This window comes from Sceloporus occidentalis, unplaced genomic scaffold (assembly GCF_023333645.1).
Source record: "Sceloporus occidentalis isolate IW3139 unplaced genomic scaffold, rSceOcc1.0.p SCAF_32, whole genome shotgun sequence".
NCBI classification, from domain to species: Eukaryota; Metazoa; Chordata; class Lepidosauria; order Squamata; family Phrynosomatidae; genus Sceloporus; species Sceloporus occidentalis.
This window is the reverse complement of record NW_028317012.1, coordinates 6,500,129-6,514,607: the sequence shown is the minus strand read 5'-3', so window position 1 is coordinate 6,514,607 and position 14,479 is coordinate 6,500,129. Positions and strand designations below refer to the sequence as shown.

The 14,479-nt window shown below is 43.0% G+C and overlaps 1 protein-coding gene across 1 annotated transcript in view; it reads left to right on the top strand.

Moving 5' to 3' along the window:
• Window positions 1-14,479, top strand: part of LOC149298595 (rho family-interacting cell polarization regulator 1-like) — a 211,462-nt gene that overhangs the window by 137,652 nt on the left and 59,331 nt on the right. The window contains exons 18-19 of the mRNA XM_089487331.1: window positions 1,187-1,348; window positions 1,867-2,025. Coding sequence (XP_089343457.1) covers window positions 1,187-1,348; window positions 1,867-2,025 — 321 coding nt within the window. The remainder of the gene's footprint in view (window positions 1-1,186; window positions 1,349-1,866; window positions 2,026-14,479) is intronic.

The following is a 14,479-nucleotide window of genomic DNA, read 5'->3' as shown; positions in this document are numbered from 1 at the left end:
AACACCCCAATATGCGTTCAGCAACATCTCCTGTTCACATGCATGGGTTTGTTGTGTTGTTCGTGGACTAAAAGGCCACATTTGTGAGGTGTGCATTTTTCAAATTGGAATTTTGACGTCCTATTTGGGATATATTTGAACCCAGACAATTCAAGTTACCTCATCAAATCATATACCGTATTTGCCAGAATATAAGCCTATAATCGGGCTTTAGCGCAATTCGTTTTTCTTTTTCATTTAGCCGTGCAGAGTTAGGATCCAGATCCCCCGCATCACTGTAGAGGACCTGGATCGTCCTCTCCGGCAGCTAGTGGACGTCTGTGCGATGCGCGTAGAAAACCTCTGCTGCTAGCACCTCTGCATCGCACAGACGTCCACTGGCCAACCCCTCTAGACACCAGAGACTCTGGGGGTGCATTGGTAAGTCTGGCGGGGGGTGGCATTTCTTTGACAATGCTGTAATAAAAAACTGTCCTACAAGCGCTTCAAATTTTCAATGTGAACTTCTCACCTACAATTCTTGTGAAATTACAACCCCCTACCATTTAACCAAGGAAGGTGATGATTGCCTCACAGTTGGGTGGAGGGTAATTAAAGAAGCCGATGGGGGTTTAAATAATAAAAAGTCACCCCCAACTAATGCATAAATGCCATTTGGAGGGGCATGCCCCCATCTCATTCATGTCCTGTGGAAAGAAGGTGGTCATTGATAAGTTCTCTTGGTAGGTGATATATCCAAGCACCCCTTGGGTCCCGTGAGGTTGGGTGATTAGTTTTAGCTTCAACCCTCATTCCATGTAGTATAAGCTACTGCAAACCTTAGTTTTGCCAACTTGCAAGCACTGGTACTTTGGTAAATAGTCGCAAACGAACACGAACAGGTGTTTTGTCATTTAATTTGGCTTATTTTGTCATGTTTTGCTGGGGATTTCTGCATTTACGCTTTGGTGACATTTATAAACAAATGTCCAGGTCATTCATGCTTACAGTCCAACTAAATTTGTTTCTTCTAGCTTTGTGTAAGTAATGCAAGTATGGGAATGTTTTCATAATTTTTTTTATTTAATTAAAAAGGGTTGATTGTTTCAACTATGTTTTTTGTCATTATTTCCTCTGTAGTGTTGCCTTCCACGGTATACTTACACGTTAGCTATGCTAATTTATTTCAAACTACTCTTCTTTTTAGTGGTGCAATTTTCTGTTGATAAGGAAGGGGTCATGCCTTTCTGGAATGAATGTGTTCAGCCACCAGATGTCTACATAAGCCTAGTGGAGACATTTGTACGTATCTTGAGTTCACATTATGCAGAACAAATCAACGCGCAACAGGAAGGACTTGCAGACGCAGGTATGTGTGGTTCCTCTTCCACATATGAATATAAGTAATGCTGATTGTATTTTGCTGTGAGCATGGTTGTTTCCTCGCTCTATCTTATTAAAATAAAACATCAAATGTATTAGTGTATTTCATAAAATGACTAATAAAAAGACACCAGTGGATATCAGAGACCTGTAGATCTGTGTAGATTTATAATGCGCTAATCCGTAAAAATGTAATCAATCGTTTATTATTCACATTGTTCACTCTCTAAGAGGTCAGCCACTGATCTATATTCCACATATCTGAAATCGAAAGCTACAATAAGATCTAGAAACTGTGGGAATCTCTGATACAAGTTTTGCTACTGCACAGTGCAGATTCTTCAGGACAGATATTACGTTATATGTATTTAAATACTTTGTACATATCATTTAACCAGAACAAGTCAGAAACCAGTACTACTTTCTTTTAGTAAAGGAGAATCACATGCTATTCTCTTGCATATTTAGTCAATTTATTAGCACATATTTTTATCTTCATTGCAGTTTTCACTCGGTTGGTGGAAGAGATTTTAGACCGGAAGCTGCCCAAGCAATTCAGGACTACCTACAGAGAGAGACTGACAATCTTTCAATACTGGCAACACTTTGAAGCTCTCAGTATTTCTAGTCTTGATGCTTACATTCAGGAACTGGCATATGAAGGTATAAAGGGGTACATATTCATCAGTTCACATATAAAGCATCCATGTAAAATATCCGTGTCTATATGCGTGAAATAACAATATCCTTGTTTAACAGTGGTTTTTCTGGGGGAGGGAGCAGGTGCCTTCCTTTGCTTGTACCCTTCCAACAGTGTGTGGCTATCATTAAGGGTTACTGAGTAGTTACAAGAGAGACATTTGATTCATTGGTGACTGAAGAAGCTGCAGCAAGTTAAAACAGCATCTCTCCCTTCTCTGTGGCAGCAGTACATATAAATATGGTAAAAAATTATTTGAAGTTTTTTGGTTTTGAAGTTATTCCTTCTTCTGAGACAACTAGAGCTGTAGACAGGAACACCACTATACTGGAGCCGCTATGGCGCTGTAGCTAGCCTTGGCTTATACAGTGAGTGAGCCCCAAACATCAGGCAGAATCAATGTTGGGGGGAAAACAGAACACTTTATTGGAAAAGCACACAGACTTGCATACACCACGGAATCAGAAAAGGAGCATAATCACATTATGAAATTAATACCCTGCCCAGGCAGTCTAGCGTCACAGTCTGGCCTTAAGTACAGTAATGCCGGTATGACCCTTGGTTTCATAGTGATCCTAAGGGAGCCGCGGTGATCCAGATATGTCGCTGGATATCTCAGTATCCATAAATTATCCATTCCAAAAAGCACCCGATCCATGGGCAGGACTCTAAGGGGTAGCAGTTGAAAGTTCCCCAGTACAGGCTGTGATGCAGCCGGGGATCCATAGCTGCGGCTGCTGAACATTTCAGTAACCACTCCCACCCCTACCCCACTGTGTATCCAACAGATCCACAAAAGGGCGCTGTAGTGGGGCAATAGGTGTCCAAGATATCCAGGGTCAATCATCAGCTGGCATGATTTAGTGATACATTGCTTCTAGGCTATATATGTTAAGATCCTTTAACCTTTCCTGGTAAGTTTTATCCTGTAATCCATGAACCAGTTTAGTAGCCTGTCTCTGAGCATTCTCCAACATATCTACAGTTGTGGCCAAAAGTTTTGAAAATTACACAAATAGTAATTTTCCAAAAGTCTGCTGCCTCAGTTTAGATTATGGCAATTTTCATATACTCCAGAATGTTATAAAGAGTGATGAGATGAATTGCAAACAATTGCAAAGTCCCCTGTTTGCCATGAAAATGAACTCAATCCCCAGAAAACATTTCCACTGCATTTCAGCCCTGCCTCAAAAGGACCAACTTGTTACACCTACCGTGTCCGCCGGGACACCCGCGACAGTTACACTATATCTGTGTCTATCGTGTACTCTGCTGCCTGTCCCGACCTCGGATATCCTCGACTTTGCTTTTGTGCCGCCTGCCCTGACCTTGGGCTTCCCTGTTTTTGGCTTTGCGCTACCTTGTGAGTCTGCTATTCCGTTTCTGCTACGTGGGTTCAGCTACCCCAGGGCCCCGCATTAAACTGCTGACATCATGTCAGTGATTCTCTCGTTAACACAGGTGAGAGTGTTGACGTGGACAAGGCTGGAGATCACTCTGTTATGCTGATTGAGTTAGAATAACAGACTGGAAGCTTTAAAAGGAGGGTGGCGCTTGAAATCATTGTTCTTCCTCATTCGTTACCTGCAAGTAAACCCGTGCTGTCATCGTTGCTTTGCACAAAAAGCAAGGATAATGCTGCTAGTAAACTTGCCACTAAATCAACCATTTATCGGATCATCAAGAACTTCAGGGAGAGAGGTTCAATTGTTGTGAAGAATGCATCAGGGCGCCCAAAAAAGTCCAGCAAGCACCAGGACCATCTCCTAAAGTTGATTCAGCTGCAGGATCAGGGCGCCACCAGTGCAAAGCTTGCTCAGGAATGGCAGAAGGCAGGTGTGAGTGCATCTGCACGTACAGTGAGGTGAAGACTTTTGGAGAATGGCCACTTCTCTCCAGGAAAAGCATCAGGGACAGACTGATATTCTGCAAAGGTACAGGGATTGGACTGCTGAGGACTGTGGTATAGTCATTTCCCCTTTCCGATTGTTTGGGGCATCCGGAAAAAAGCCTATGCGGAGAAGACAAGGTGAGCGCTACCATCAGTCCCGTATCATGCCAACAGTAAAGCATCCTGAGATGAATCAAGAATGGGCTGCCATCAGTCAGAATGTGGCCCAGAGGTTACTTGACAGCATGCCAGGGCAGATTGCAGAGGTCTTGAAAAAGAAAGAATTTTGCACTTTTTATCTTGGTTTTTTTTTTTAGTTTTTGTATTCTGTTTAATGTTTGTTACTGACTATAGAAGAAAAATTGTCTTCCCAAAATAAAGCTAGCCCCTCAAAAGGAAACTCAGAGAAGATTGCGACGATGAAGACTAAAATCAATAATATTCTGATTGAGGAAACTAACAAAAAATTGCAATATCTAAATATAAAGTTTTATTATTTGGGCAATAGGGCCCACTTGTGAGGCTTCCAGGAAAACCGCAATCACACTCCCATAATACCCAGGCAACCAGTACATGCTAGAACCTGGGCATGATAGGACCGTGATTGTTGTTAGCAATCACATTTCTATCATGCTAAGTTAGCCAGTACATGCTGGAATTTGGGCATGATAGGATTGTGATTTCTGTTAACAATTATATATATATATATATATATATATATATATTAGGGCTGCAACTAACGATTATTTTCATAATCGATTAGTTGGACAATTTTTTTTTAGATTAATTGGATAAAAAAATGTTAATTTTTCTTTTATTTAAAATAATTTAATAAAGTAATGTAGGATGTAAAAAACAAACAGCAGAATAAAAAAACTTTGATAAAAATGCATTTCTTGTTTTTATTTCCCAACCTGCCCCCCCCCCAGTTATTCACATTTGAGCCCAGGCTTGCCACACTGCCTCCCAGATATGCCACATACCCCCAGATATGCCACTCCGCTCCTCACGTATGCCCTATATGCCTTATGCCCCCAGATATGTCACTCCATCTTCCCCAGGTATGCCGTATACCCCCCTGATATCACATAGTGCACTCATATATTTGCAGACTCGTTCACAGACACAATAAATAAATACAGGGTTAATCTTCACTGCCCCCAGGATTTAGATTCCTCAGTTTGCCCCCCTTTACCTCTAACTGCACCTTACGTTAACTTTATTTAATTAATTAAATTAACCCTCAGTCCTCAGCATTAAATTAACCCTGAAGAGAAGACCCCATTAACCATAACTGCCCCTAAATGAATCCTGAAGACCCCATCAACCACAACTGCTCCTAAATGAACCCTGAAGACCTCATCACCCCACAACCCATCAACCACAACTCCTCCTAAATGAACCCTGAAGACCCCATCAACCACAACTGTCCCTAAATTAACCCTAAACACCCCATCAACCACAACTGCCCCTAAATTAACCCTAAACACCCCATCAACCACGACTGCCCCTAAATTAACCCTAAACACCCCATCAACCACGACTGCCCCTAAATTAACCCCATTAACTATAACTGCCCCTAACTTTCAGTATCCCAAATAATAATTTTATGCTCACCACTTAGATGAGTTCTTGAGCCATTGGGAGGGTATGGGAAATCGGCGGGGCCTTTCTGGGTCCCTGTCCCTCCCTGCAGTCACGCCGATAGGACTTTCTCGCTGTGCCTCCTTGCAGCCAATCGGCAGTGACTGCAGGGAGGGACTGGAAGAAGGAAGTGGGTGGGCCAATCGGCAGTGACTGCAGGGAGGAACTGTAAGTAGGAGCTGCTGCAACTAATCGATAATGAAATTCGTTGTCAACGATTTTCATTATCGATTATTATCGATTTTATCGATTAGTTGTTGCAGCCCTAATATATATATATATATATATATATAATATTGTTATTGCTTTTATTGGCTAATTCTGGTGTGTTACTTTTAATAAAAGTGTTTTTTTTTTTTTTTAAAAGGTGTGGGGGGGTCATTTTTGGTTTTCGGCCAAGTGAATGCTTAATTTTTGGTTTCGGTCCAGATTTTCGGTGCATCCCTAAACTAAGCCAGACACTGAAGTGGTAGGCCTACGCCACATCAATGTTTGGCTTAGTATATAGTGATAGGGGTTATGTTGTATTATTGTCCATGTCTGGCTCAATGTATAGTGATATTAAGCTGTACCACCATCAATGTGTGCCTCAGTATACAGTGATAGGTGTTATGCTATACCAACGTCAGTGCGTGCCTCATTATATAGTGTAAGGTGTCATGCTGTACCCCCGTCAGTGTTTGCCTCAGTATATAGTGATAGGTGTTCTGCTGTACCACTGTCAATGTGTGCCTCAGTATATAGTGATAGGTGTTATGCTGTACCAACGTCAGTATGTGCCTCAGTATGTAGTGATAGGTGTTATGCTGTACCCCCGTCAATGTCTGCCTCAGTATATAATAACAGTTATGTTGTACCCCTGTCAATGTCTGCCTCAGTATATAATGATAACAGTTATGCTGTACCCCTGTCAATGTTTGCCTAACAATAGAAGCTATGCAGTTTAAAAGTGTGTGTGGGGGTGTGCCACATACAGGATCCGCCCCAGGTGCCAAATACTCTAGGTACGCCCCTGCTACTTTGGAGGTTCTTTTTTTAATCTTACTCCCTAAATCCTTAAAATTACCTTCCTTTTACTATATCTCATTTGTGCCAATGTGCACCAAGACAGCTGTATCTTCTTCAGTGCCTCCCAATAATCCGTCCACTCTGTCTGCAACATACCAAACTCAGACACCCGGGAGACCCCAATCCATTTGGTTGTTGCAGTCAGAGACAGATTACCCTGTATGTTCTCTTAATAATAGAATGCTTTACCACCACAACTTGCGTTAACCTCCCTTCCTTCTGGTTCCCCGGTACACTGGATGAGCTGCTTTCCTGACTGTTTACCACATCTGAGTCTGCCTCCCGAACATGCTCTTAAATGGGCAAATTTGTTGTGATGGAAAACTATGTCTAACTGTTTCCCAACTACATGCCTGGCTCCCTTCTGACTGATCTCCTCCCACATTGCTAGGGGCCCCATCTAAACTCTGCTCAGTGAGCAAGAGACTCCTCTCAAGATTGTCAATCTCTCTCAATGTTCCAATATGCCTCTTTAGAACTCCAATCTGTCACACTTGCCACAGCGATATGTACTAAGGGACTGCTGTTCTAAGCATGTATACATATGGCGTGATGCACACTGAGTGAGATCCCCAAGCTTCCTCATACTTTATGGAGGTATGTGTGTTAAAATTGAAACAATTTCTGGCTTACCTTGGTTTCTCTTACAATTCTTGTGTTATACTAACTGCTGTGGTGCACAAACTGACCACTTACAGAAAGCAAGACTTGCTATTTTCACTCTCCCCTCACACACTCGAGTTTAAAATCTCTTCCAACCCTCTAACCATCTTTTCCCTCAGTACTGCTGCCCCCTTAACATTGAAATGCAGTTGTATATTAGATATTATAGTAGATATTTATGAAGTGATTTATGATATATACGTTATTTCTCACGTTTTGTCCATGAGAAAAAATACTTAGAATCTTTTGGGCAGATTTAGAGTATCATGGGCCTGGTGCTGAGGACTAAAATAGACAGAATCTAAACTCCTCGGCATCAATGTGTACTGGATAAAGATGATGTCAATGCTAGGCAGATAATATAAGATAGAATCTTATGTGATGGGATTGGGAGTACATCAGTACACTAAAAAAAAAGTCATCATACGGGACGCCTGAAGCCCCAATTTAGTGCCACAAATCCTTTTCAATAAAATATGTAGATTGAAATAGAGTAAATAACACAAAACCTCTCACTGATTTCTGGGCCTAGAAAGTTTTGTCCTCTGGTGACTACAAATTCAGGAGGGTGTTTTATCGCTGAATAAGTGAAAATTAAATAGTTCAATGTATTCCTACAGTAAGTAAAGTGCTCATAGTAACATAGTAACATGGTTCATAAGGTTGAAAAAAGACCAAAGTTCAACCTATATACCTATTGTGTCCCCACTGTGTTGATCCAGAGGAAGGCAAAAACCCTTATGAAGCAGATGCCAATTGCCCCATACCAGGGGGAAAATTTCTTCCCGACTCCAAATATGGCAATCGGAATAAATCCCTGGATCAACGTGCTGTCCCTATTAATCTAATATCCATAACTTGTAATATTATTGCTTTCAAGAAACACGTCCAGGCTCCTTCTTTTATTGAGTTTACCATTACCACTTCCTCTGGCAGAGAGTTCCATAGTCTCACCGCTCTTACTGTAAAGAACCCCCCTCTGTGCTGGTGTAGAAACCTTCTTTCCTCTAGCCGTAGAGGATGTCCTCTTGTTTTAGATACAGTTCTAGGTATAAATAGGTCCTGGGAGTGATCTCTGTACTGCCCCCTTATATATTTATACATAGTTATTAAGTCCCCCCTAAGCCGTCTTTTCTCTAAACTAAATAACCCTAATTCTGATAATCTTTCTGGGTACTGTAGTCCTCCCATTCCCCTTATTACTCTGGTTGCCCGTCTTTGAACCTTCTCCAGCTCCACTATATCTTTCTTGTACACTGGTGCCCAGTACTGTACACACTATTCCATGTGTGGTCTGACTAGTGACTTGTACAGTGGTAGAATTATTTCCTTGTCGTGGGCATCTATGCCCCTTTTGATGCACCCCATGATTTTATTTGCCTTAGCAGCAGCTGCCTGACACTGGTCGCTACAGGTAAATTTACTGTTAACTAAAACTCCGAAGTCCTTTTCCATGTCAGTCGTCCCCAGTGTTTTCCCATTTAATACATATTCCCAGCCTGGATTTTTCTTCCCCATGTGCATAACCTTACATTTATCTGTGTTGAACCTCATCTGCCACATCCCAGCCCAAGCCTCCAACCTATGCAGATCCATTTGTAACTGTATTGTGTTAACCACGTTACAGAGCTTAGTATTGTCTGCAAAGATTGATACTTTACTATACAATCCCTCTACAAGGTCATTAATAAATATATTAAAAAGAATAGGACCCAAAACTGACCCCTGTGGTACCCCACTAGTAACAGTCACCCACTCAGAGTATGTACCATTAATAACCACCCTCTGTTTCCTATCCCTGAGCCAGTTACTTACCCACATACACACCTTCTCCCCCAGCCCAAGCATTCTCATTTTATGTACAAGCCTTTTATGTGGCACCGTATCAAATGCTTTGGAAAAATCAAGATATACGACATCCAGCGATTCAGCCCGATCCAGTCTTGAGCTCACCTCCTCATAAAAGCTGATCAGGTTAGTTTGACAGGACCGATCCCTTGTAAACCCATGCTGATATGGAGTCATACATTTATTTTCATTGAGATACTCCAAAATAGCATCTCTTAGGAAACCCTCAAACAGTTTACATACAACAGAGGTTAAACTGACAGGCCTATAATTCCCCGGGTCACTTTTTGTCCCTTTTTTTGAATATTGGCACAACATTTGCTATGCGCCAGTCCTGGGGAACAGACCCTGTCACTATAGAGTCCTTGAATATTAGAAATAGGGGTCTGTCTATTACATTACTTAACTCCCTTAGAACGCGGGGGTGAATGCCATCTGGGCCTGGTGATTTGTCTATTTTGATTTTTTTTAGGCAGCACTGCACTTCTTCCTGGGTTAGACAGGTGACATGTACTGGGGCATTTATCTCATCCTGCTGTATATTACCTGGCATTTCATTTTCCTCTGTGAATACAGCATTACTTTTTAAGGGGCCAACACTTTCATTTTTAACCTTTTTACTATTTATATAGTTAAAGAACATTTTGGGGTTTGTTTTACTCTCTTTGGCAATGAGTCTTTCTGTCTCCACTTTTGCTGCTTTAATCTGATTTTTACATATTTTATTTTTTTCCCGATAGCTTTTTAGTGCTTCCTCACTGCCTTCCTGTTTTAGTAGCTTAAATGCCTTTTTTTGCCATTTATTGCCCCCTTTACATTTTTATTTATCCACATTGGTTTTCTCTTGTTCCTGACTCTTTTATTCCCATACGGTATGTACCTTTCACAGTTAGAATTTAAGATATTTTTACAAATCTCCCATTTAGTGTCTGTACTCTTGTTTTTGAGGACATTTTCCCAATTTACAGTGTTAAGGGCTTCTCTTAGTTGATCAAACTTTGCCTTCCTAAAGTTCATAGTTCTTGTGGCTCCTCTAAGAGTTCCCTTATTGAAGGACAAGTTATAATGTATTATATTGTGATCACTATTTCTTAGGTGCCCCCTGACCTGCACATTAGTTACTCTGTCAGGTCTGTTGGTTAATATTAAGTCCAGTAGGGCGCCCCCTCTGGTAGGGTTATGTACCGTTTGGGAAAGATAATTATCTTTACTTATAGTCAGAAACCGGTTTCCTTTATGAGATTTACAGGTCTCGGTTTCCCAGTTTATGTCGGGATACTTAAAGTCCCCCATAATAACCACCTCATTGTGATTTCCTGCCTTGTTTATTTACCTTAATAATTGATCTTCTGCTGCTTCCATTATATTTGGTGGCTTGTAGCAAACCCCAATCAGTATTTTATTATTTTTCTTTCTATATATTTCTACCCATAATGACTCCACATTATCATTTCCCTCACATATATTCTCCCGCAGTGTGGCCTTTAGGCTGGACTTTACATAAAGGCAAAGTCCTCCCCTTTTTCGTTTTTTCGATCTTTCCTGAATAGACTATAACCCTGTATGTTAACCGCCCAGTCATAGCTATCATCCAACCATGTCTCTGTTATACCCACTATGTCATAATTTTCTTCAGACATTATTAACTCCAGTTCGTCAGTTTTATTGGTCAGACTTCTGGCATTAGTAAGCATGCAATTTAGAGGTGTATGGTTTTTTTTTTCCTATGAAGCCTATCCCTATTAACTATTCTAACCCCTCCCTCTGCTCCACCCCCAGGTACATTTATAAGCCCCAGCTCTCTATCTACACTATCTTCCCCTTCTATATTGTAGTTTCCCTCCCCCCCATTCCCTAGTTTAAACACTCCTCCACCCTTCTGGCCATCTTCTCCCCAAGCACAGCTGCACCCTCCCCATTGAGGTGCAGCCCGTCCCTACCGTAGAACCTGTATCCGACAGAGAAGTCGGCCCAGTTCTCCATGAACCCAAACCCCTCCTTCTTACACTAGCTTCTGAGGCACTTGTTTAGCTCTCTAATCTCCCGCTGCTTCTCTGGTGTGGCACGTGGTATAGGTAATATTTCAGAAAATACTACCTTGGAGGTCCTTGCCTTAAGCTTGCTACCTAAGTCCCTGAAATCATTTTTAAGGGCACTCCGCCTACCTTTTACTTTGTCATTGGTGCCAATGTGCACCATGACTGCTGGGTCTTCTCCAGCCCCTCCCAGTAATCTGTCAACCCGATCCGCGATGTGCCGAACTCGAGCGCCAGGCAGACAACGCACTGTTCGGCGATCCAGGTCTTTGTGACAGATCGCCCTGTCTGTCCCCCTAATAATTGATTCCCCCACTACCAGCACCTGTCTGGCCTGCCCTGCGCTCCTCCTTCCCTCCTTACTGGAGCAGACACCCCTCTGGCAGTGACTTGCTGCAGTACTGCTAACTCTGAACTAACCATCCCCCTCATCTGCCAACCGGGCAAACTTGTTGTCTCTACCACACCCAACACACACACCAGGACAGGCTCTGCCACACTGATACCCGCACCAGGACAGACTCTGCCGACACCCAGACACACACCAGGACAGGCTCTGCAGCACCGACTCCCAAACACACGCCAGGACAGACTCTGCCACACCGACACCCAAACACACATAAGGACAGGCTCTGCCACACTGACACCCACGTCTGAACGGGCTAAGCTATTTTCCACGCTGCTTTGTCGTTAACCCTCCCTTTTTGTGTTTTTGCCCCCTTGTGTATCAACCCAGCCAGCACTGTGTGTATTTATGCCCCCAGCCTGCCCCTCGCTTTAGTATTGATGTAATGGCTCCAGCTGCACCCCTTGTGTGTTGATACCGCCAGCCAAGATAACATACCGACTTGCAGTATGGGGGATGTATATCTGACTAGTTGGTTCCCTTCCATTGCATGGTCAGCAATATGTAAAAGTGATGTTTCCTTGAAAACATGGACAATGTGGTCACCCTTGTGTATTGCCCCCCACATTGTATATTAATCCCACAACCCAGCCCCCCTTTAGTATTGATTTATGTGATGCCCCCAGCTAGCCCCACATTTTATATGTGACCAAACCTTCCATCACTGGGGTCACTGGAGAGGCCTGACAGCCAGCCTCCTCCCTATTGACTATGGGTCCTGACTTTGAAAAGACTTCTGTGGCTACCCCAGCAGTATATCATCCCATCACTTGTTTAGGGGATTATCTCTGGCAGACAGCCAGGATCTGCAACCAGGGAGTGACCACTATTGTTTTAGTTTAATGTTGTATAAATCAGCCCCCCCCCCCCCGTTCCACCATGACAGACATTTACACCGGCCAAACCTTGGAACTGATTTGGGCCAGTAATAGATAGTGGGGGCTGGGACCCTATTGTATTGTTAATCCCTTTATTGCCCCTGTTGTCTCTGGGAGGCAGATTAGGGGGCGGTTTGTATCCCAATATCTTGTTTTATGTTAATGTGTGTTTTACTGGATATATCCAGCCCTGTGTGTGAAAAATAAAGTAGTCTTCGTTTTGGTTATACTGAGTCTCGGCTAGTGACTGGGAAACCGGGGAAAGAGTGTGTTGTCCTAGGCTAAGGGAGCACAAGTCAGCGGAGGTAGGCCTGTGCCATGCCTCCGTCCTACTTACACATCCATGCTATCATATTCATTTACTCATTCACAAACACTTATTCATTCATATACTTATTAACAGATACTCATTCATATACTAATTTACAGATACTCACTCATTCCCTCAATCAAGCGTACTCGTTCATACACCCTCCCCCACCTATTTACCTGAACTGCATATCACTTTGTGCCGCTGCTTCCCTCTGCGTTTCCCTTACAGAAACTGCAAGCAACTTCTCGTGTCCCGCCCAGGGGAAGCAGAAACGGAGCGGAGTCATGTGACGTGGCGTAAATTCATGTTACTCCGCTGGGTTCCTGTTTTCCCTGGGCGGGTTCAAGACACGGTTAAGCAGCAGGGCCCCTGCGAAAATTAATCCGGCCCTACATCCGGGGACATGTCCGGGAACGTACCATATTTGCTAGATTATAAAACGAGGTTTTTTCCAGAGCAAATGCTCTGAAAAATACCCCTCGTCTTATAATCGGGGTCGTCTTATAATTAGACCTCAACTAGGTCTGACTATGAGACTAAGATCCAGATCCCCCGCAGCGATGCAGGGGACCTGGATCCTCCCGTCTCCCACCCCCAACTTACCGGTGCTTCTGAGTCCCCGGTGCTTAGTCCGGGCAGCGTGTAGAGCTCTACGCGATTACGCTGCAGCCGGGAGGAGGTGCGTTTAGCGGCGGGGGTTGTCTGCGTCCATCGCGCAGACCTTCCCCGGCTGTCAGAGATCAGAGTTCCCCATGATCTCTGACAGCCGGGGAAGGTCTGCGCGATGGACGCAGACAACCCCCACTGCTAAACGCACATCCTCCCGGCTGCAGCGGAAGTTGTCTACACGAATCGCGTAGAGCTCTCCACGCTGCTCGGACTATACACCGGGGACTTTGTATGTCTTTTTCAGTTGATCAATAGCTGCAATGCTGTTTCCATATGTTGTTTATTTGATTTATATCTTCAGTGCTGAGTTTACATGTGATTTTAAATTGATCTATACCTGCAATGTTGGGTTTGTGTGTTCTGTTGATCTATACGTGCAATGTTATGTGAACTGCTACTATTTGGGCGCTCGTTTGCTGGGCGGACTTGGTGATAGAATGATGGAATCAACAGGGGGAGGGTGACCCAGGTGAGCAGATGCAGCTGGTCATCAGCATACAAGGTACTGTGATCTTACAGGTGGCCTCTAGAGGCTGCAATGGACATGACACCTAAATAAATACAGGATGGAATCATGATACTAGCCTGGTTTGCTAATGATTGGATGGGTTTGCTTGGCAGTGCAAATTATGCACCAAGTGTCATGCATATTAGCTGTGGTGTCAGACATCAGATTGCTGTCCAAGGTACAGATAACTGTACTTTCCATGGATTGGGACCATCCTTGGTAGTATTGTGTCTTAATTATAGATGGAAAGTACCCAAGGTAAGCATAGGATATAAAAAATAATCTTTATTAGTCTTCATAAAGATCCATAAAGTGCAATATAATAACCAAAATGTAGGTAAATGCCTCACGCATTTCAACTGAATGCCTTAATAATAGATGATTACCTACAGCCTCCGCCATATTTTTAATAATGAACCAATCAGAAAGCTTCTTCAAGCGGGATAATTGACTACCTTGGGGCCCTGTATAACAGGTCATTCTGTCACAATTC